Below are 25,690 nucleotides of genomic sequence, written 5' to 3'. Positions count from 1 at the left end.
GGCAGCTTTCTCGCAACGCATCAATTATTCAAGTGTGGATTTTGTAGCTGAGAAACTGACGACATTGTTCATGTATTATTTATAGATTGTTTTTTTTTTGCTGGGTTATTCAACAGCTTTCTCTCCAGAATAAATGTGCATATTTCTTATACTTACATGATCTCACAATAGAAAGTGAACTCGGATGTACAGTACAGGCCAAAAGTTCGGCCACACCTTCTCAATTCAGTGCGTTTTCTTTATTTCCATGACTATTTACATTGTAGATTGTCACTGAAGGCATCAAAACTATGAATGAACACATGTGGAGTTATGTACTTGACAAAAAATAAAGGGAGAAATAACTGAAAACATGTTTTATATTGTAGTTTAGCCACCCTTTGCTCTGATTACTGCTTTGCACACTCTTGGCATTCTCTCGATGGGCTTCAAGAGGTAGTCACCTGAAATGGTTTTCACTTCACAGGTCTGCTTGAAAGCTCATCGAGAGTGGACTTTGCAGCAGTCCATCTTAGATGAGGTCGGGCCCATTCAAGCCGGCGGCGTTTCTGGGTGTTGTTGATAAACGGCTTTCACTTTGCATAGTAGAGTTTTAACTTGTACTTACAGATGTAGCGACCAACTGTAGTTACTGACAGTGGTTTTCTGAAGTGTTCCTGAGCCTATTTTGTGATATCCTTTACGCTTCATATCGTGCCACACAATTTCAATGGGAGACATGTCTGGACTACTACTCTAGTACCCGCACTCTTTTACTACGAATACCCGCTGTTGTAACCATAAATTGATTTAAGTGGACAAGTTGAAAAACGTATTCAAGTGTTACCATTTAGTGGTCAATTGTACGGAATATGTACTGTACTGTGCAATCTACTAATAAAAGTCTCAATCAATGGCATTGTCTCGCTGAAATAAGCAGGGGCGTCAACGATAACGTTGCTTGGATGGCAACATATGTTGCTCCAAAACCTGTATGTACCTTTCAGCATTAATGGTGCCTTCACAGATGTGTAAGTTACCCATGCCTTGGGCACTAATACACCCCCATACCATCACAGATGCTGACTTTTGAACTTTGCACCTATAACAATCCGGATGGTTCTTTTCCTCTGTGTACGACATCCACAGTTTCCAAAAAAACAATTTGAAATGTGGACTCGTCCGACCACAGAACACTTTTCCACTTTGCATCAGTCCATCTTAGATGAGGTCGGTCGGGCCTATTCAAGCCGACGGCGTTTCTGGGTGTTGTTGATAAATGGCTTTCACTTTGCATAGTAGAGTTTTAACTTGCACTTACAGATGTAGCGACCAACTGTAGTTACTGACAGTGGTTTTCTTAAGTGTTCCTGAGCCTATGTTGTGATATCCTTTACACACTGATGTCGCTTTTTGATGCAGTATCGCCTGAGGGATCGAAGGTCCGTAATATCATCGCTTACTTGCAGTGATTTCTCCAGATTCCCTGAACCTTTTGATGATATTAAGTTGAAATAACAACAAACATGTTTTATATTCTAGTGTATGTCTCTGATTACTGCTTTGCACACTTTAGGCATTCTCTCGATGAGCTTCAAGCACACCTGTGAAGTGAAAACCATCTCAGCTCATCGAGAGAATGCCAAGAGTGTGCGGAAAAGTAATCAGAGCAAAGGGTGGCTATTTTGAAGAACTTAGAATATAAAACATGTTTTCAGTTATTTCCCCTTTTTTTTTGTTAGGTACATAAATCCACATGTAGATTCATAGTTGTGATGCCTTCAGGGACAATCTGCAATGTAAATAGTCATGAAAATAAAGATGAATGAGAAGGTGTGTCCAAACTTTTGGCCTGCACTGTACGTTTAAAGTAATCAGTGTAAGTTTGACGAATAACAGTAGGGAAGGGATTCATATGGCTGGGTGGATCTCGTGTGAGAGGTAGAGTCATGCTGAAAATGATAGAAAGCGCTACTCTACATAGCAACTGGTCAAATGTTGGTATTGCCACAAAAGATATCCAACACTCTACTGCCATCTGGCGGCTAAAGTGGGTAATGCACCCCCCCCCCCCCCCCAAATTTGTCACGTTTCATGTGTCTGCAACAAACGACACCGCTTACCGGCTTTTGTGTTAAACTGTACAAGTGATCGTCGCATTTGCCACCCATCCTGAAATTGTGTCGCGTCACGTTTTGTTGTGTTTTGTCTCTCCGTAGTTTGCCGCGCGTTCGTGAGCGTGAACGTGGCCCCGAAAGTGGAAGTGCTGAAAGACGAGACCGCCAAGCTGCCCTGCACGCACACTGCGCCGGAGTCCTCCAGCAACACCGTGGTGGAGTGGCAGATCGTAAGTAGTAGTGATGGGTTGATGAGGCGTCATGAAGCGTTTCGACACATTGCAAAACTGTATTGATACTGTGTCGATACTGTGTCACTAAATACTGACATCTGCTGGACATTAAAAATCCCTACAGGCAACCTATGAACCGACTCAACTGACACTGATTTGATGCCCTAGTACAGGGGTCACCAACCTTTTTGAAACCAAAAACTACTTCTTGGGTACTGATTAATGCGAAGGGCTACCAGTTTGATACACACTTAAATAAATAAATATATTGTCAAAAAAAGAATAAACAAAAAGCGCGCACAGTGGCGGAGAATAAAACTAGACTTTAAACACAAAACTTGCACATTGGCAGAAACTATGAACAATTAAACAAAACACGAACTGTGGCTTAACAAACAAAAACTTACTTGGCATGGAACCGGCATGAAAAAAAGAGTAGCAAGGGGCATCAGGGTGTGGAGAGAGTGCAGGAGCATGAATGCGGGGATGTCGTCAGAACGAACAACAGAAAATGAATGAACTTAAATACTATGGACATGATTAGTGAAAGCAGGTGCGTGACTCGAAACGTGAAACAGGTGCGTGACGTGACAGGTGAAAACTAATGGTTGCTATGGTGACAAAACAAAACAAAAGTGCACAAAAAGTCCAAAATTTAAACCGAACATTACTAAAACAAAACATGATCACACAGACATGACAGAAACAGAGTTTATCTTCAATTTCGACTCTTTAAAATTCAAAATTCAACCGACAAAAAGAAGAGAAAAAACTAGCTAATTTGAATCTTTTTGAAAAAATTAAAAAAATAATTTATGAAACATCATTAGTCATTTTTCTTGTTTAAGATACATTTTAGAATTTTGATGACATGTTTTGAATTGGTTAAAATCCAATCTGCACTTTGTTAGAATATTTAACAAATTGGACCAAGCTATATTTCTAACAAAGACGAATCAGTATTTCTTCTAGATTTTCCAGAACAAAAAGTTTAAAAGAAATTCAAAATACTTTGAAATAAGATTTAAATTTGATTCTACAGATTTTCTAGATTTGCCAGAATAATTTTTTTGAATTTTAATCATAGTAAGTTTGAAGACATATTTCACAAATATTCTTCGTCGAAAAAACAGAAGCTAAAATATTTATTATTCTTTACAATAAAAAATAAAAAAAATTTACTTGAACATTGATTTAAATTGTCAGGAAAGAAGAGGAAGAAATTTAAAAGGTAAAAAGGTATATTTGTTTAAAAATCCTAAAATCATTTTTAAGGTCGTATTTTTTCTCTAAAATTGTATTTCTAAAAGTAATAAGAAGCAAAGTAAAAAAATAAATGAATTTATTTAAACAAGTGAAGACCCATCCATCCATCCATTTTCTACCGCTTATTCCAAGTGAAGACCAAGTCTTTAAAATATTTTCTTGGATCTTCAAATTCTATTTGAGTTTTGTCTCTTTTAGAATTAAAAATGTGGAGCAAAGCGAGACCAGCTTGCTAGTAAATAAATACAATTTAAAAAATAGAGGCAGCTCACTGGTAAGTGCTGCTCTTTGAGCTATTTTTAGAACAGGCCAGCGGGCGACTGATCTGGTCCTTCCGGGCTACCTGGTGACCGCGGGCACCGCGTTGGTGACCCCTGCCCTAGTATATACAATAATATAAACCAAGTCATCGTATTTCATTTAGGATTATTTCATATCTTCATTTAAATAAAAATATATTTTTATCTTTTTTAGATACAGTCAATAAATAATGTGAACATGTATCATAACATGGAAATCTAAGAGAACGTGTTGTGGATGATTGTGGACTGGGAATTTTTTTAATATTATTTTTTTACACATTTTTATTTAAAAAAAAAAAAAAAAAAAGTTTTTCTGACGTATTACATTTTAGACGATTTCTCTTCTTAGTTATTATTTCTCCGGCTGTAGAAAAGACCCGAGGAGGCGTCAGTGCGACACAGTTGGCGTATCGGTCACGTGACCAAAACAGCTCATGATCGGTCACGTGACTTTCTAAAAGCGGTACGCGCACCGACACAGGGTTTTGCTCTATGAGCTCGACGCATGCGCCGATGCATCGGTGTTGCCGGACCCATCACTAGTAAGTAGCGAGTGGCGTGACACGGAGGCTCAAACTCCTTGGGCTGAAACATGGAGCAAAAATTGGCAGAAAGTTGGAAGAGGATGTTGGACAATGGTGGAACCTAGAGATGAATGCGTTAAAATGTAATATCGGAAATGATCGGTAATCGTTTTTTTTTTATTATCGGTATCGTTTTTTGGTTTTTTTATTAAATCAACACAAGATACACTTACAATTAGTGCACCAACCCAAAAAAATATCCCTCCCCCATTTACACTCATTCACACAAAAGGGTTGTTTCTTTCTGTTATTAATATTCTGGTTCCTACATTATATATACATACATACAGGTAAAAGCCAGTAAATTAGAATATTTTGAAAAACTTGATTTATTTCAGTAATTGCATTCAAAAGGTGTAACTTGTACATTATATTTATTCATTGCACACAGACTGATGCATTCAAATGTTTATTTCATTTAATTTTGATGATTTGAAGTGGCAACAAATGAAAATCCAAAATTCCGTGTGTCACAAAATTAGAATATTGTGTAAGGGTTACATTTTGAAGACACCTGGTGCCACAAACTAATCAGCTGATTAACTCAAAACACCTGCAAAGGGCTTTAAATGGTCTCTCAGTCCAGTTCTGAAGCCTACACAAACATGGGGAAGACTTCAGATTTGACAGCTGTCCAAAAGGCAACCATCGACGCATTGCACAAGGAGGGAAAGACACAAAAGGTTATTGCTGAAGAGGCTGGCTGTTCTCAGAGCTCTGTGTCCAAACACATTAATGGAGAGGCAAAGGGAAGGAAAAACTGTGGTCAGAAAAAGTGTACAAGCGATAGGGATCACCGCGCCCTGGTCAAGATTGTGAAAAAAAAAAACATTCAAAAATGTGGGGGAGATTCAGAAGGAGTGGACAGCTGCTGGAGTCAGTGCTTCAAGATCCACCACCAAGAGACGCTTGAAAGACATGGGTTTCAACTGCCGCATACCTCGTGTCAAGCCACTGTTGACCAAGAAACAGCGCGAAAAGCGTCTCACCTGGGCTAAGGAAAAAAAGAGCTGGACTGCTGCTGAGTGGTCCAAAGTCATGTTTTCTGACGAAAGCAAATTTTGCATTTCCTTTGGAAATCGAGGTCCCAGAGTCTGGAGGAAGACAGGAGAGGCACAGGATCCACGTTGCCTGAAGTCTAGTGTAAAGTTTCCACCATCAATGATGGTTTGGGGTGCCATGTCATCTGCTGGTGTCGGTCCACTCTGTTTCCTGAGATCCAGGGTCAACGCAGCCGTCTACCAGCAAGTTTTAGAGCACTTCATGCTTCCTGCTGCTGACCTGCTCTATGGAGATGGAGATTTCAAGTTCCAACAGGACTTGGCGCCTGCACACAGCGCAAAATCTACCCGTGCCTGGTTTACGGACCATGGTATTTCTGTTCTAAATTGGCCCGCCAACTCCCCTGACCTTAGCCCCATAGAAAATCTGTGGGGTATTGTGAAAAGGAAGATGCAGAATGCCAGACCCAAAAACGCAGAAGAGTTGAAGGCCACTATCAGAGCAACCTGGGCTCTCATAACACCTGAGCAGTGCCAGAAACTCATCGACTCCATGCCACGCCGCATTAACGCAGTAATTGAGGCAAAAGGAGCTCCAACCAAGTATTGAGTATTGTACATGCTCATATTTTTCATTTTCATACTTTTCAGTTGGCCAACATTTCTAAAAATCCCTTTTTTGTATTAGCCTTAAGTAATATTCTAATTTTGTGACACACGGAATTTTGGATTTTCATTTGTTGCCACTTCAAATCATCAAAATTAAATGAAATAAACATTTGAATGCATCAGTCTGTGTGCAATGAATAAATATAATGTACAAGTTACACCTTTTGAATGCAATTACTGAAATAAATCAAGTTTTTCAAAATATTCTAATTTACTGGCTTTTACCTGTATATTGATACAGTCTGCAAGGGATACAGTCCGTAAGCACACATGATTGTGCGTGCTGCTGGTCCACTAATAGTACTAACCTTTAACAGTTAATTTTACTCATTTTCATTAATTACTAGTTTCTATGTAACTGTTTTTATATTGTTTTACTTTCTTTTTTATTCAAGAAAATGTATTTTTTAATTTATTTATCTTATTTTATTTGATTAATTTCTTAAAAGAGGACCTTATCTTCACCATACCTGGTTGTCAAAATTAGGCATAATAATGTGTTAATTCCACGACTGTATATATCGGTTGATATCGGTATCGGTAATTAAAGAGTTGGACAATACCGGAATATCGGCAAAAAGCCATTATTGGACATCCTTATTAAAAACCCTTCTTTTTTAAAAAAAAAAAAAAAGCCTTTTTTGTTTTTAGATATATGCGTGCTAGTTCTCGTTTTTATTTTTATTCATTATCTTTTTTTTTTTTTTTTTTTTATTAAATCAACATAAAAAACAAAAGATACACTTACAATTAGTGCACCAACCCAAAAAAATATCCCTCCCCCATTTACACTCATTCACACAAAAGGGTTGTTTCTTTCTGTTATTAATATTGTGGTTCCTACATTATATATCAATATATATCAATACAGTCTGCAAGGGATACAGTCCGTAAGCACACATGATTGTGCGTGCTGCTGGTCCACTAATAGTACTAACTAGAGATGCGCGGATAGGCAATTATTTCATCCCCAACCGCATCACAAAAGTCGTCAACCATCCGCCATCCACCCGAACTAACATTTATTCAAAACCGCACCCGCCCGCCATCCGCCACCCGCCCGTTGTTATATATCTAATATAGACGATGCAAGGCATTAGTGAGGTTATAAAGCTTTTGCCTGTTAAAGAAAGGAGACTGATCCAATGCAGCAGAGACATTCAATGCGTGCCACGCTGTCACGGCCCAGACGCGCACCAGTGCGCAATCATCTGGGAGCCGCGCTGAGCGCACCTCCAAGCGCGCTGGCGCCACTCAAACTGCTGCAGGCAGCTGCGTTCTATCTTGTTTTAACATCCTGTGGCACTCTTCTGGGATCACGGCGGACGAAACTGCTCATGCTCAGGGTGTTTGTGGAGGTTCGGGGTTTTGCACAAATGTGATGCACCATGTTAGATGTCCCGGTTTTGTGTGACTGTCGTAGACATAAACAGCGTCGCAGCTCTTGCAAATCACGTAGCCAGCATTACTATCATCCTGATTTACAACCTCATAAAAACGAGTCCACGCTGAACTTTTCTGGCCTTTTTTTTCCCCTGGTTTTTAGTATTCCCTTTTTTAGTTTGTCGCGTACCACGTTTGCTGCCGGCGTTGCCATCTTTTTTTTTTTTCTTCTTTTGTTGTGGCATATGCTGCAGGTGCCTGCTCGTTTTTCGTATGTGGGTAACAACATTTAACTATGTATATATATTTCCCAATTGGTTTAACTGCCACCCGCCTGAATCTATTTAAAATCTAATTTTTTTTTTATTTCAACCGCCCGACCCGACCCGCGGATAAAATCTAATTTTTTTTTATTTCAACCGCCCGACCCGCGAATAATCCGCGGACTCCGCCGTTGTGTCCGCAAACCGCGCATCTCTAGTACTAACCTTTAACAGTTAATTTTACAAATTTTTATTAATTACTAGTCTCAATGTAACTGTTTTTATATTGTTTTACTTTCTTTTTTTATTCAAGAAAATGTTTTTAATTTATTTATCTTATTTTATTTTATTTTATTTTTTTAAAAGTACCTTATCTTAACCATACCTGGTTGTCCAAATTAGGCATAATAATGTGTTAATTCCACGACTGTATATATCGGTTAATATCGGTATCGGTTAATATCCATCCATCCATCCATCCATCTTCTTCCGCTAATCCGAGGTCGGGTCGCGGGGGCAGCAGCCTAAGCAGGGAAACCCAGACTTCCCTCTCCCCAGCCACTTCGTCCAGCTCTTCCTGTGGGACCCCGAGGCGTTCCCAGGCCAGCCGGGAGACATAGTCTTCCCAACGTGTCCTGGGTCGTCCCCGCGGCCTCCTACCGGTCGGACGTGCCCTAAACACCTCCCTAGGGAGGCGTTCGGGTGGCATCCTGACCAGATGCCCGAACCACCTCATCTGGCTCCTCTCAATGTGGAGGAGCAGCGGCTTTACTTTGAGCTCCTTCCGGATGGCAGAGCTTCTCATCCTATCTCTAAGGGAGAGCCCCGCCACCCGGCGGAGGAAACTCATTTCGGCCGCTTGTACCCGTGATCTTGTCCTTTCGGTCATAACCCAAAGCTCATGACCATAGGTGAGGATGGGAACGTAGATCGACCGGTAAATTGAGAGCTTTGCCTTCCGGCTCAGCTCCTTCTTCACCACAACGGATCGATACAGCGTCCGCATTACTGAAGACGCCGCACCGATCCGCCTGTCGATCTCACGATCCACTCTTCCCTCACTCGTGAACAAAACTCCGAGGTACTTGAACTCCTCCACTTGGGGCAAGATCTCCTCCCCAACCCGGAGATGGCACTCCACCCTTTTCCGGGCGAGAACCATGGACTCGGACTTGGAGGTGCTGATTCTCATCCCAGTTGCTTCACACTCAGCTGCGAACCGATCCAGTGAGAGCTGAAGATCCTGGCCAGATGAAGCCATCAGGACCACATCATCTGCAAAAAGCAGAGACCTAATCCTGCAGCCACCAAACCAGATCCCCTCAACGCCATGACTGCGCCTAGAAATTCTGTCCATAAAAGTTATGAACAGAATCGGTGACAAAGGGCAGCCTTGGCGGAGTCCAACCCTCACTGGAAACGTGTCCGACTTACTGCCGGCAATGCGGACCAAGCTCTGGCACTGATCATACAGGGAGCGGACTGCCACAATCAGACAGTCCGATACCCCGTACTCTCTGAGCACTCCCCACAGGACTTCCCGAGGGACACGGTCGAATGCCTTCTCCAAGTCCACAAAACACATGTAGACTGGTTGGGCAAACTCCCATGCACCCTCAAGGACCCTGCCGAGAGTATAGAGCTGGTCCACAGTTCCACGACCAGGACGAAAACCACACTGTTCCTCCTGAATCCGAGGTTCGACTATCCGGCGTAGCCTCCTCTCCAGTACACCTGAATAGACCTTACCGGGAAGGCTGAGGAGTGTGATCCCACGATAGTTAGAACACACCCTCCGGTTCCCCTTCTTAGAGGAACCACCACCCCTGTCTGCCAATCCAGTGGTACCGCCCCCGATGTCCACGCGATGCTGCAGAGTCTTGTCAACCAAGACAGCCCCACAGCATCCAGAGCCTTAAGGAACTCCGGGCGGATCTCATCTACCCCCGGGGCCTTGCCACCGAGGAGCTTTTTAACTACCTCAGCAACCTCAGCCCCAGAAATAGGAGAGCCCACCACAGACTCCCCAGGCACTGCTTCCTCATAGGAAGACGTGTTGGTGGGATTGAGGAGGTCTTCGAAGTATTCCCTCCACCGATCCACAACATCCGCAGTCGAGGTCAGCAGAACACCATCCTCACCATACACGGTGTTGATAGTGCACTGCTTTCCCTACCTGAGGCGGCGGATGGTGGTCCAGAATCGCTTCGTAGCCGTCCGGAAGTGTTAATGTGTTAATTCCACGACTGTATATATCGGTTAATATCGGTATCGGTAATTAAAGAGTTGGACAATATCGGAATATCGGATATCGTCAAAAAGCCATTATCGGACATCCCTCGTGGAACCCAATCTTTTTAACCACTGACTTCAGTCGTCTTTTGGTGTTCAAATTCAACTAAACTATAAATTACTACAATTGAGATACTGTAGGAAAACATTGAAGACTCCAGATCAAAGATAAAGTTATGTCATTTTTTACATTTCAAGTGCGACTTACAAATGTTGCATTGTTGCATAGTCGTGTTGGATTGAATTGAATAACTTTATTTCATTAGGACTAGAGATGTCCGATAATATCGGCCGATAAATGCTTTAAAATGTCAAATCGGAAATGATCGGTATCGGTTTCAAAAATATCGGTATCGGTTTCAAAAAGTAAAAATGTACGACTTTTTAAAAACGCCGCTGTGTACACGGACGTAGGGAGAGGTACAGAGCGCCAATTAACCCTGAAGGCACTGCCTTTGCGTGCCGGCCCAGTCACATAATATCTACGGCTTTTCACACACACAAGCGAATGTGGCCGTATAAACAACTTTAACACTGTTACAAATATGCGCCACACTGTGAACCCACACCAAACAAGAATGACAAACACATTTCGGGGCGGTATAGCTCGGTTGGTAGAGCGGCCGTGCCAGCAACTTGAGGGTTGGAGGTTCGATCCCCGCTTCCGCCATCCTAGTCACTGCCGTTGTGTCCTTGGGCAAGACACTTTACCCACCTGCTCCCCAGTGCCACCCACACTGGTTTAAATGTAACTTAGATATTGGGTTTCACAATGTAAAGCGCTTTGAGTCACTTGAGAAAAAGCGCTATATAAATGTAATTCACTTCACTTCACATTTCGGGAGAACACCCACACCGTAACACAACATAAACACAACAGAACAAATACCCAGAAGCCCTTGCAGCACTAACTCTTCCGGGAGGCTACAATATACACCCCCCCTCCTGTTAACCCCCACACACACACACACACACCTCAACCTCGCCCCCCCCAATCCCGCCCACCTCAACCTCCTCATGCTCTCTCAGGGAGAGCATGTCCCAAATTCCATGCTGCTGTTTATAAATTGATTGACTGATTGACAATATGAGGTGGTTTTCATCAAATACCTGACACAATTGTTCGATATGACTTTAAATTGTGTAATCATAACCATCAATGCATCACTTATTCTCTTGTCTCCAAGTAGGCCTACAAAGCAATTTGCTACCTGCTGCCACCTACTGATATGGAAGAGTATTACACGGCTACCCTGTCGATCTCTGGACAGCACATAATTATTGGTTTTCAAAAAATATTTTTCACACCAATGAGGTGAAATTGCATCATTTCCCACGACACAACCAGACAATATGGTTGAAAAAACACTGACCGAGAAAACAAGGAAGTGTTTTAAATGTAGATAGTAGAGATGCGCGGATAGGCAATTATTTCATCCGCAACCGCATCAGAAAGTCGTCAACCATCCGCAATCCACCCGATCTAACATTTGATCAGAACCGCATCCGCCCGCCATCCGCCCGCACCCGCCCGTTGTTATATATCTAATATAGACGATGCAAGGCATTAGTGAGGTTATAAAGCTTTTGCCTGTTAAAGAAAGGAGACTGATCCAATGCAGCACAGACATTCGCGTGCCACGCTGTCACGACCCAGACGCACACCAGTGCGCAATCATATGGGAGCCGCGCTGAGCGCACCGCCAAGCGCGTCTCGCTGCCGGCGACGGCCGGGTATATGGGCCCGACGCTCCAGCGCCATCCATTTTCAGGGCTAGTTGATTCGGCAGGTGGGTTGTTACACACTCCTTAGCGGGTTCCGACTTCCATGGCCACCGTCCTGCTGTCTATATCAACCAGGGTGAGCCCCACCCCTTTCGTGAGCGCACTGCGCGCGGAGTGACCCCTGTTACGCGCCCCCGGCAACAGGGGTGGCGGGCAGGTAAGCTGCGCGGGCGGAGCGCGCGGAGTGACCCCTGTTACGAGCCCCCGGCCACGGGGGTGGCGGGCAGGTAAGCTGCTTACCTGCTGCGCGTGACGCCGGCCGCGGCGAAGGCGGACGAGGCGGGGTGTCGGTGCGGTGGGCGCGGTGGTGACCCTGGACGTGCGTCGGGCCCTTCTCGCGGATCGCCTCAGCTACGGCTCCCGGTGGGGCCCTCTCGGGGGAAGAGGCCTCGGTCCCGGACCCCGGCGAGGCGTCCCTTCTCCGCTCCGTAAAAGTGTCCATCTCTTTTTTTCTTCTTCTTCTGTTGTGGCATATGCTGCAGGTGCCTGCTCGTTTTTCGTATGTGGGTAACAACATTTAACTATGTATATATATTTCCCAATTGGTTTAACTGCCACCCGCCTGAATCTATTTAAAATCTAATTTTTTTAAATTTCAATCACCCGACCCGACCCGACCCGCGGATAAAATCTAATTTTTTTAAATTTCATCCCCCCGATCCGCGGATAATCCGCGGACTCCGCGGTTGTGCCCGCAAACCGCGCATCTCTAGTAGATAGACATCATCATAAGTTCCGCTTTTATGTACAGTACAGGCCAAAAGTTTGGACACACCTTCTCATTCAATGCGTTTTTCTTTATTTTCACGAGTATTTACATTGTAGATTGTCCCTGAAGGCATCAAAACTATGAATGAACACATGTGGTTAACAAAAAAAAGGTGAAATAACTGAAAACATGTTTTGTATTCTAGTTTCTTCAAAATAGCCAACCTTTGCTCTGATTACTGCTTTTGCACACTCTTGGCATTCTCTCGATAGTCGCTTGACACGGTTTCCACTTCACAGGCGTGCCTTATCAGGGTTGATTAGTGGAATGTCTTGTTTTATCAATGGGGTTGGGACCAGCAGTTGTGTTGTGAATGAGAAGGTGTGTCCAAACTTTTGGGCCTGTACTGTATTTAAGTCATTTGGAAAGTAATATTTGATTGATAATTAAATTAATATGATTAATTAAAGTAAGGTCTATTCAGGTGTACTGGAGAGGAGGCTATGCCGGATAGTCGAATGTCGGATTCAGGAGGAACAGTGTGGTTTCATCCTGGTCGTGGAACTGTGGACCAGCTCTATACTCTGGGCAGGGTCCTTGAGGGTGCATGGGAGTTTGCCCAACCAGTCTACATGTGCTTTGTAGACTTGGAGAAGGCATTCGGAAGTCCTGTGGGGAGTGCTCAGAGAGTATGGGGTACCGGACTGTCTGATTGTGGCGGTCCGCTCCCTGTATGATCAGTGTCAGAGCTTGGTCCGCATTGCTCACGTTTCCAGTGAGGGTTGGACTCCGCCAAGGCTGCCCTTTGTCACCCATTCTGTTCATAACTTTTATGGACAGAATTTCTAGGCGCAGTCAAGGCGTTGAGGGGATCCGGTTTGGTGGCTGCAGGATTAGGTCTCTGCTTTTTTGCAGATGACGTGGTCCTGATGGCTTCAACTGGCCAGGAACTTCAGCTCTCACTGGATCGGTTCGCAGCCGAGTGTGAAGCGACTGGGATGGGAATCAGCACCTCCAAGTCCGAGTCCATGGTTCTCGCCCGGGAAAGGGCGGAGTGCCATCTCCGGGTTGGGGAGGAGATGTAGCCCCAAGTGGAAGAGTTCAAGTACCTCGAAGTCTTGTTCACGAGTGAGGGAAGAGTGGATCGTGAGATCGACAGGCGGATCGGTGCGGCGTCTTCAGTAATGCGGACGCTGTATCGATCCGTTGTGGTGAAGAAGGAGCTGAGCCGGAAGGCAAAGCTCTCAATTTACCGGTCGATCTACGTTCCCATCCTCACCTATGGTCATGAGCTTTGGGTTATGACCGAAAGGACAAGATCACGGGTACAAGCGGCCGAAATGAGTTTCCTCCGCCGGGTGGCGGGGCTCTCCCTTAGAGATAGGGTGAGAAGCTCTGTCATCCGGTAGGAGCTCAAACTAAACCCGCTGCTCCTCCACATGGAGAGGAGCCAGATGAGGTGGTTCGGGCATCTGGTCAGGATGCCACCCGAACGCCTCCCTAGGGAGGTGTTTCGGGCACGGGGAAGACCCAGGACATGTTGGGAAGACTACGTCTCCCGGCTGGCCTGGGAACGCCTCAGGATCCCCCGGGAGGAGCTGGACGAAATGGCCGGGGAGAGGGAAGTCTGGGCAACCCGACCTCGGATAAGCGGAAGAAGATGGATGGATGATTAATTACAGTTTGAACATCATTAAGATACTTTGCATAATAGGCTGCCTTTAATGTTTTCTTTCCCTTCTAAGGAGGAGCAGGGAATGAGGAAGCGAGTAGCTTACCGCACCGTGGGCGGCGAGGCTAAAAGCGAGCAGGGCACCCCACTGAGCGGCCGGGTGAGCATCGACGAGGACTTCACTCTGACCATCACGTCGGTCAAACCCTCTGACGAGCTGGCCTTCATCTGCCTGGTCACCGCCGGACCTGCTGGCGCTGGAGAAGCCCCCACTAAGCTCAAAGTCTTCTGTGAGTTCACATTTATATCATTAGTTTATGGACAGTAGGATGTAATACCGGTATACCGTACAACCCTACATCAGACATAAGGGCGGTTATACTAAGACGTGAAACAAAGTTGTATTTATTTTATTTTTTTTAAAAAGGGTGGGACCGGTACTTTTTAGAGGCGGGTATAGTACGGAATATGATTCATTAGTATCACGGGACTATACTAGTACCGGTATACCGTACAACTCTACATCAGACATAAGGGCGGTTATACTAAGACGTGAAACAAAGTTGTATTTATTTTATTTTTTTTTTAAAGGGTGGGACCGGTACTTTTTAGAGGCGGGTATAGTACGGAATATGATTCATTAGTATCACGGGACTATACTAGTACCGGTATACCGTACAACCCTACATCAGACATAAGGGCGGTTATAGTAAGACGTGAAACAAAGTTTTATTTATTTATTACAAAAAAAAAGGGGGGGGGACCGGTACTTTTTAGAGGCGGTATAGTACTGAATATGATTCATTAGTATCGCGGGACTATACTAGTACCGGTATACCGTACAACCCTACATCAGACATAAGGGCGGTTATACTAAGACGTGAAACAAAGTTTTATTTATTTTTTTAAAAAAAGGGTTGGGACCGGTACTTTTTAGCGGCGGTATAGTACCGAATATGATTCATTAGTATTGCGGGACTATACTAGTACCAGTATACCGTACAACCCTACATTAGACATAAGGGCGGTTATACTAAGACGTGAAACAAAGTTGTATTTATTTATTTTAAAAAAAAGGGGGGGACCGGTACTTTTTAGAGGCGGTATAGTACGGAATATGATTCATTAGTATCGCGGGACTATACTAGTACCGGTATACCGTACAACTCTACATCAGACATAAGGGTGGTTATACTAAGACGTGAAACAAAGTTTTATTTATTTAAAAAAAAAAAGGGTCGGGACCGGTACTTTTTAGCGGCGGTATAGTACCGAATATGATTCATTAGTATCACGGGACTAGAGGCGGTATAGTACTGAATATGATTCATTAGTATCGCGGGACTATACTAGTACCGGTATACCGTACAACCCTACATCAGACATAAGGGCGGTTATACTAAGACGTGAAACAAAGTTTTATTTATTTATTTTTTAAAAAAGGAGGGGGACCGGTACTATTTAGAGGCGGTATAGTACGGAATATGATTCATTAGTATCACAGGACTATGCTCGTACCGGTATACCGTACAACTCTACATTAGACATAAGGGTGGTTATACTAAGACGTGAAACAAAGTTTTATTTATTTAAAAAAAAAAAGGGTCGGGACCGGTACTTTTTAGCGGCGGTATAGTACCGAATATGATTCATTAGTATCACGGGACTATACTAGTACCGGTATACCGTACAACCCTACATCAGACATAAGGGCGGTTATACTAAGACGTGAAACAAAGATGCATTTATTTATTTAAAAAAAAGGGGGGGACCGGTACTTTTTAGAGGCGGTATAGTACTGAATATGATTCATTAGTATCATGGGACTATACTAGTACCGGTATACCGTACAACCCTACATCAGACATAAGGGCGGTTATAGTAAGACGTGAAACAAAGTTGTATTTATTTTTTTTAAAAAGGGGGGACCGGTACTTTTTAGAGGCGGTATAGTACTGAATATGATTCATTAGTATCATGGGACTATACTAGTACCAGTATACCGTACAACCCTACATCAGACATAAGGGCGGTTATAGTAAGACGTAAAACAAAGTTGTATTTATTTTTTTTAAAAAGGGTCGGGACCGGTACTTTTTAGAGGCGGCATAGTACCGAATATGATTCATTAGTATCACGGGACTATACTAGTACCGGTATACCATACAACCCTACATCAGACATAACAGCGGTTATACTAAGACGTGAAACAAAGTTGCATTTATTCATTTTTAAAAAAAAGGGGGGGACCGGTACTTTTTAGAGGCGGTATAGTACTGAATATGATTCATTAGTATTGCGGGACTATACTAGTACCGGTATACCGTACAACCCTACATCAGACATAAGGGCGGTTATAGTAAGACGTGAAACAAAGTTGTATTTATTTAAAAAAAAAAAGGGGGTATAGTACTGAATATGATTCATTAGTATCGCGGGACTATACTAGTACCGGTATACCGTACAACCCTACATCAGACATAAGGGCGGTTATACTAAGACGTGAAACAAAGTTGTATTTATTTATTTTTAAAAAAAAGGGGGAGACCAATACTTTTTAGAGGCGGTATAGTACTGAATCTGATTCATTAGTATTGCGGGACTATACTAGTACCGGTATACCGTACAACCCTACATCAGACATAAGGGCGGTTATACTAAGACGTGAAACAAAGTTGTATTTATTTATTTTAAAAAAAAAAGGGGGAGACCGGTACTTTTTAGAGGCGGTATAGTACGGAATATGATTCATTAGTATCACAGGACTATACTAGTACCGGTATACCGTACAACTCTACATCAGACATAAGGGTGGTTATACTAAGACGTGAAACAAAGTTTTATTTTATTTTTATAAAAAGGGTCGGGACCGGTACTTTTTAGAGGCGGTATAGTACCGAATATGATTCATTAGTATCACGGGACTATACTAGTACCGGTATACCGTACAACCCTACATCAGACATAAGGGCGGTTATACTAAGACGTGAAACAAAGTTTTATTTATTTTTAAAAAAAGGGTCGGGACCGGTACTTTTTAGAGGCGGTATAGTACCGAATATGATTCATTAGTATCACGGGACTATACTAGTACCGGTATACCGTACAACTCTACATTAGACATAAGGGTGGTTATACTAGGACGTGAAACAAAGTTTTATTTTTTTTTTTTTTAAAAAGGGGGGGGACCGGTACTTTTTAGAGGCGGTATAGTACCGAATATGATTCATTAGTATCGCGGGACTATACTAGTACCGGTATACCGTACAACCCTACATCAGACATAAGGGCGGTTATACTAAGACGTGAAACAAAGTTGTATTTATTTTTTTTTTTTAAAAAGGTGGAGACCGGTACTTTTTAGAGGCGGTATAGTACGGAATATGATTCATTAGTATCACGGGACTATACTAGTACCGGTATACCGTACAACCCTACATCAGACATAACAGCGGTTATACTAAGACGTGAAACAAAGATGCATTTATTTATTTAAAAAAAAGGGGGGGACCGGTACTTTTTAGAGGCGGTATAGTACGGAATATGTTTCATTAGTATCGCGGGACTATACTAGTACCGGTATACCGTACAACCCTACATCAGACATAAGGACGGTTATACTAAGACGTGAAACAAAGTTGTATTTATTTATTTTTTTAAAAAGGGGGAGACCGGTACTTTTTAAAGGCGGTATAGTACTGAAAATGATTCATTAGTATTGCGGGACTATACTAGTACCGGTATACTGTACAACCCTACATCACACATAAGGGCGGTTATAGTAAGACGTGAAACAAAGTTTTATTTATTTATTACAAAAAAAAAGGGGGGGGACTGGTACTTTTTAGAGGCGGTATAGTACCGAATATGATTCATTAGTATCACGGGACTATACTAGTACCGGTATACCGTACAACTCTACATTACACATAAGGGTGGTTATACTAAGACGTGAAACAAAGTTTTATTTTATTTTTTTTAAAAAGGGTCGGGACCGGTACTTTTTAGAGGCGGTATAGTACCGAATATGATTCATTAGTATCACGGGACTATACTAGTACCGGTATACCGTACAACCCTACATCAGACATAAGGGCGGTTATACTAAGACGTGAAACAAAGTTTTATATATTTTTTTAAAAAAAGGGTCGGGACCGGTACTTTTTAGAGGCGGTATAGTACCGAATATGATTCATTAGTATCGCTGGACTATACTAGTACCGGTATACCGTACAACTCTACATTAGACATAAGGGTGGTTATACTAAGACGTGAAACAAAGTTGTATTTATTCATTTTTTAAAAAAAAGGGGGGGACCGGTACTTTTTAGAGGTGGTATAGTACTGAATATGATTCATTAGTATTGCGGGACTATACTAGTACCAGTATACCGTACAACCCTACATCAGACATAAGGGCGGTTATACTAAGACGTGAAACAAAGTTGTATTTTTTTATTTTTTAAAAAGGAGGGGGACCGGTACTTTTTGAGGCGGCATAGTACCGAAGATGATTCATTAGTATCACGGGACTATACTAGTACCGGTATACCGTACAACCCTACATTAGACATAAGGGTGGTTATACTAAGACGTGAAACAAAGTTTTATTTATTTAAAAAAAAAAAGGGTCGGGACCGGTACTTTTTAGCGGCGGTATAGTACCGAATATGATTCATTAGTATCACGGGACTAGAGGCGGTATAGTACTGAATATGATTCATTAGTATCACGGGACTATACTAGTACCAGTATACCGTACAACCCTACATCAGACATAAGGGCGGTTATACTAAGACGTGAAACAAAGTTTTATTTATTTATTTTAAAAAAAAGGAGGGGGACCGGTGCTATTTAGAGGCGGTATAGTACCGAATATGATTCATTAGTATCATGGGACTATACTAGTACCGGTATACCGTACAACCCTACATCAGACATAAGGGTGGTTATACTAAGACGTGAAACAAAGTTGTATTTATTTATTTTTTAAAAAAAGGGGGGGACCGGTACTTTTTAGAGGCGGTATAGTACTGAATATGATTCATTAGTATCATGGGACTATACTAGTACCGGTATACCGTACAACTCTACATCAGACATAAGGGCGGTTATACTAAGACGTGAAACAGAGTTGTATTTATTTATTTTAAAAAAAAAGGGGGGGACCGGTACTTTTTAGAGGCGGTATAGTACCGAATATGATTCATTAGTATTGCGGGACTATACTAGTACCGGTATACCGTACAACTCTACATCAGACATAAGGGCGGTTATACTAAGACGTGAAACAAAGTTGTATTTATTTATTTAAAAAAAAGGAGGGGGACCGGTACTTTTTAGAGGCGGTATAGTACCGAAGATGATTCATTAGTATCACAGGACTATACTAGTACCGGTATACCGTACAACCCTACATCAGACATAAGGGCGGTTATACTAAGACGTGAAACAAAGTTGTATTTATTTATTTTAAAAAAAAAGGGGGGGACCGGTACTTTTTAGAGGCGGTATAGTACTGAATATGATTCATTAGTATCGCGGGACTATACTAGTACCGGTATACCGTACAACCCTACATCAGACATAAGGGCGGTTATAGTAAGACGTGAAACAAAGTTGTATTTATTTTTAAAAAAAAGGGGGGACCGGTACTTTTTAGAGGCGGTATAGTACCGAAGATGATTCATTAGTATCACAGGACTATACTAGTACCGGTATACCGTGCAACTCTACATTACACATAAGGGTGGTTATACTAAGACGTGAAACAAAGTTTTATTTTATTTTTTTTAAAAAGGGTCGGGACCGGTACTTTTTAGAGGCGGTATAGTACCGAATATGATTCATTAGTATCACGGGACTATACTAGTACCGGTATACCGTACAACCCTACATCAGACATAAGGGCGGTTATACTAAGACGTGAAACAAAGTTTTATTTATTTAAAAAAAAAAGGGGAAGACCGGTACTTTTTAGAGGCGGTATAGTACCGAATATGATTCATTAGTATCACGGGACTAGAGGCGGTATAGTACTGAATATGATTCATTAGTATTGCGGGACTATACTAGTACCGGTATACCGTACAACCCTACATCAGACATAAGGGCGGTTATACTAAGACGTGAAACAAAGTTGTATTTATTTTATTTTTTTTAAAAAGGGTGGGACCGGTACTTTTTAGAGGCGGTATAGTACTGAATATGATTCATTAGTATCGCGGTACTATACTAGTACCGGTATACCGTACAACTCTACATTAGACATAAGGGTGGTTATACTAAGACGTAAAACAACGTTTTATTTATTTAAAAAAAAAAGGGTCGGGACCGGTACTTTTTAGAGGCGGTATAGTACCGAATATGATTCATTAGTATCACGGGACTATACTAGTACCGGTATACCGTACAACTCTACATTAGACATAACAGCGGTTATACTAAGACGTGAAACAAAGATGCATTTATTTATTTAAAAAAAAGGGGGGGACCGGTACTTTTTAGAGGCGGTATAGTACGGAATATGTTTCATTAGTATCGCGGGACTATACTAGTACCGGTATACCGTACAACTCTACATCAGACATAAGGGCGGTTATAGTAAGACGTGAAACAAAGTTGTATTTATTTAAAAAAAAAGGGGGGGACCCGGTACTTTTTAGAGGCGGTATAGTACCGAATATGATTCATTAGTATCATGGGACTATACTAGTACCGGTATATTGTACAACCCTACATCAGACATAAGGGCGGTTATAGTAAGACGTGAAACAAAGTTTTATTTATTTATTTAAAAAAAAAGGGGGCCTGGGGGACCGGTACTTTTTAGAGGTGGTATAGTACGGAATATGATTCATTAGTATTGCGGGACTATACTAGTACCAGTATACCGTACAACCCTACATCAGACATAAGGGCGGTTATACTAAGACGTGAAACAAAGTTTTATTTATTTATTTTTAAAAAAAGGAGGGGGACCGGTACTATTTAGAGGTGGTATAGTACCGAATATGATTCATTAGTATCATGGGACTATATTAGTACCGGTATACCGTACAACCCTACATCAGACATAAGGGCGGTTATAGTAAGACGTGAAACAAAGTTTTATTTTTATTTTTTTAAAAAGGGTCGGGACCGGTACTTTTTAGAGGCGGTATAGTACGGAATATGATTCATTAGTATTGCGGGACTATACTAGTACCGGTATACCGTACAACCCTACATCAGACATAAGGGCGGTTATACTAAGACGTGAAACAAAGTTGTATTTATTTTATTTTTTTTAAAAAGGGTGGGACCGGTACTTTTTAGAGGCGGTATAGTACTGAATATGATTCATTAGTATCGCGGTACTATACTAGTACCGGTATACCGTACAACTCTACATTAGACATAAGGGTGGTTATACTAAGACGTAAAACAACGTTTTATTTATTTAAAAAAAAAAGGGTCGGGACCGGTACTTTTTAGAGGCGGTATAGTACCGAATATGATTCATTAGTATCACGGGACTATACTAGTACCGGTATACCGTACAACTCTACATTAGACATAACAGCGGTTATACTAAGACGTGAAACAAAGATGCATTTATTTATTTAAAAAAAAGGGGGGGACCGGTACTTTTTAGAGGCGGTATAGTACGGAATATGTTTCATTTGTATCGCGGGACTATACTAGTACCGGTATACCGTACAACTCTACATCAGACATAAGGGCGGTTATAGTAAGACGTGAAACAAAGTTGTATTTATTTAAAAAAAAAAGGGGGGACCCGGTACTTTTTAGAGGCGGTATAGTACCGAATATGATTCATTAGTATCATGGGACTATACTAGTACCGGTATATTGTACAACCCTACATCAGACATAAGGGCGGTTATAGTAAGACGTGAAACAAAGTTTTATTTATTTATTTAAAAAAAAAGGGGGGCTGGGGGACCGGTACTTTTTAGAGGTGGTATAGTACGGAATATGATTCATTAGTATTGCGGGACTATACTAGTACCAGTATACCGTACAACCCTACATCAGACATAAGGGCGGTTATACTAAGACGTGAAACAAAGTTTTATTTATTTAAAAAAAAAAAGGGTCGGGACCGGTACTTTTTAGAGGCGGTATAGTACTGAATATGATTCATTAGTATCGCGGGACTATACTAGTACCGGTATACCGTACAACCCTACATCAGACATAACAGCGGTTATACTAAGACGTGAAACAAAGATGCATTTATTTATTTAAAAAAAAGGGGGGGACCGGTACTTTTTAGAGGCGGTATAGTACTGAATATGATTCATTAGTATTGCGGGACTATACCGTACAACCCTACATCAGACATAAGGGCGGTTATACTAAGACGTGAAACAAAGTTGTATTTATTTATTTTTAAAAAAAGGAGGGGGACCGGTTCTATTTAGAGGCGGTATAGTACTGAATATGATTCATTAGTATCATGGGACTATACTAGTACCGGTATACCATACAACCCTACATCAGACATAAGGGCGGTTATATTTAGACGTGAAACAAAGTTTTATTTATTTATTTGAAAAAAAAAGGGGGGTGGGGACCTGTACTTTTTAGAGGCGGTATAGTACGGAATATGATTCATTAGTATCACAGGACTATACTAGTACCGGTATACCGTACAACTCTACATTAGACATAAGGGTGGTTATACCAAGACGTAAAACAAAGTTTTATCTAGACATTAATATTCACATCCAGCAAGGAAGAAGACGCTGTTGCGCTTGCATACACACGCTACATCACCATGACGACGCACTTCCCACATCTAGCGTGGCCTGGATGAATACTGCCTTTTCAAATTAAAAGTGTTACCTTCTCCCCGGATTTCAATGACTTTGTGTCGGGAAAACCACAATGTTCCATGATTTTCGCACGACCAATAAAAAAAGACGTCACGGCAAAGTCTTCCTCGTTAGTAAACGAGCCCTGACTTCCAGGCTTCCGCATTTTTGGCCCCACTCTGGGAGAATAATATTAACTTCGAGTGGGTAAAAAAACACTTAAGCGCAAACATAGTGCCCTATGAACATATGCCGCCAATACTAAGCAATTTGCTTCAGTAAGTTCAGCAAAGGTCAATTAACCGCAATCTAATCACTCTTGACACAATTGATGAAAAGTTCAATCACATCTGTCATGTCTCATACTTGTCACATAAATAACACTTACCACCCAAGGATAACACCTCCGCCACCACACCCCCGTGTGTCCTTGCAGCAACATCCCCCCCGCCCGCAGCCGCCCCTGATTAAACACCCGTCATGCGACCACATACCGCCATACTTGCCAACCTTGAGACCTCCGAAGTCGGGAGATTTGGGGGGGCGGGGTTGAGGGGGGAGGAGTATATTTATAGCCAGAATTCACTGAAATTCAAGTATTTCTTAAATATATATATATATATATATATATATATATATATATATATATATATATATATATATATATATATATATATATATATATATGTATGTGTGGGAAAAAAAATCACAAAACTACTTCATCTCTACAGGCCTGTTTCATGAGGGGGTTCCCTCAATCATCAGGAGATTTTAATGGGAGCATTCACATACCATGGTTTATATAGGGCACAGAGTGGGTGGGTACAGGCTGGCGTAGGGGCGTGGTGATTGGCTCATGTGTTACCTAGGAGGTGTTTCCGTCTATGGCGGCATGTTGTTACAATTTCGCTGCGCTTGTTGAGGGATGACAGGTCTGGACGGTAAATAATAAACAGTTTCTCTTTCAAGCATAGGTTGCATCTTTTATTACCACTATTGTAAGGTGTGCTGGATGCAAGAATTTGCCATGTTATTGAATATTCAACATTATTGTCTTTGAGGTCCCAAATGTGTTTGCTGAGTTCTGTGGTATTCCGCAGGTTTTGGTTCCTGAAAGAAGCCTTGTGATTGTTCCATCTGGTTTTAAACTCTCCCTCGGTTAATCCTACATATGTGTCGGATGTGTTAATGTCCTTGCGTGTTACCTTAGATTGGTAAACAACTGATGTTTGTAAGCACCCCCCGTTGAGAGGGCAATCAGGTTTCTTGCGGCAGTTGCAGCCTTTGTTGGATGGAACAATCACAAGGCTTCTTTCAGGAACCAAAACCTGCGGAATACCACAGAACTCAGCAAACACATTTGGGACCTCAAAGACAATAATGTTGAATATTCAATAACATGGTAAATTCTTGCATCCAGCACACCTTACAATAGTGGTAATAAAAGATGCAACCTATGCTTGAAAGAGAAACCGTTTATTATTTACCGTCCAGACCTGTCATCCCTCAACAAGCGCAGCGAAATTGTATCAGCATGCCGCCACAGACGGAAACACCTCCTAGGCAACACATGAGCCAATCACCACGCCCCTACGCCAGCCTGTACCCACCCACTCTGTGCCCTATATAAACCAGGGTATGTGAATGCTTCCATTAAAATCTCCTGATGATTGAGGGAACCCCTCATGAAACAGGCCTGTAGAGATGAAGTAGTCTTGTGATTTTTTTCCCACACATACATATATTGCGCTCTACTACGGTATCCAGCACTATTTTTTGGATAACCTTATTAAGACATATATATATATATATATATATATATATATATAGATATATTAGGGGTGTAACGGTACGTGTATTTGTATTGAACCGTTCCGGTACGGGGGTTCCGGTTCGGTTCGGAGGTGTACCAAACGAGTTTCCACACGGACATATTAATGCCTCAAATGTCCGGCATTTTGAGTTAGGGTTGCGTGTATTTTCAATGTACGTTCAGGGTTAAGAAGGGGTTAAAAACAAAACAAATTGTGTGCGCAGCAGCATTGGTGAGGGAGGGGCAGAGACAGAGAGAGAGAGAGAGTTATGATAAACGCGCATGCGTCGCCAGGCTCTGCTTTTTATCCATAGATTTATCAGATTTAATTATTTTTTATTATCTATAGCAGGGGTGTCAAAAGTGTGCCCCGGATGCCATTTGCGGCCCACAGCTAATGTTTTAAAGGCCTACGGCAACATTCTGAAAATACTATTAAAATAAACAAAAACATAACAAAAGTGAAATAAAAAAGCTTAAAGGTTAAATGTAATTTAGAAACAGTTGCAATGTTGACTAATAAAACAAAGCTGGGTTTTTTTTTCTTTCAAACTGTCATTGCTCAAAACATAATATTGAATCAAAATCAATGTTATTATGAATTATTGACCTCCGATGACTTCACATCAAATATTCCACTAAGAAAAATATTTTTGGTGGAAAATTTAGCAAATTTGGTAAATAAATAACCCAAAAATTGAAATTTTGTTGTTTTCTTACTGTACCGAAAATGAACCGAACCGTGACCTCTAAACCGAGGTACGTACCGAACCGAAATTTTTGTGTACCGTTACACCCCT

At 41.7% G+C, this 25,690-nt stretch overlaps 1 protein-coding gene across 3 annotated transcripts in view; it reads left to right on the top strand.

Annotated features, from left to right (window-relative positions):
* bcam (basal cell adhesion molecule (Lutheran blood group)) overlaps positions 1–25,690 on the top strand; it is a 267,906-nt gene that overhangs the window by 156,661 nt on the left and 85,555 nt on the right. For all 3 annotated transcript variants that reach the window (XM_061958778.1, XM_061958777.1, XM_061958776.1), the window contains exons 2-3: positions 2,199–2,326; positions 14,329–14,545. In XM_061958778.1, the coding sequence (XP_061814762.1) occupies positions 2,199–2,326; positions 14,329–14,545 (345 nt within the window). The remainder of the gene's footprint in view (positions 1–2,198; positions 2,327–14,328; positions 14,546–25,690) is intronic.

Source organism: Nerophis lumbriciformis, linkage group LG04 (genome assembly GCF_033978685.3).
Source record: "Nerophis lumbriciformis linkage group LG04, RoL_Nlum_v2.1, whole genome shotgun sequence".
In the NCBI taxonomy this organism is placed as follows: Eukaryota; Metazoa; Chordata; class Actinopteri; order Syngnathiformes; family Syngnathidae; genus Nerophis; species Nerophis lumbriciformis.
Note: the sequence above shows the minus strand (reverse complement) of the source record. Positions and strands in the feature narration are given on the sequence as shown.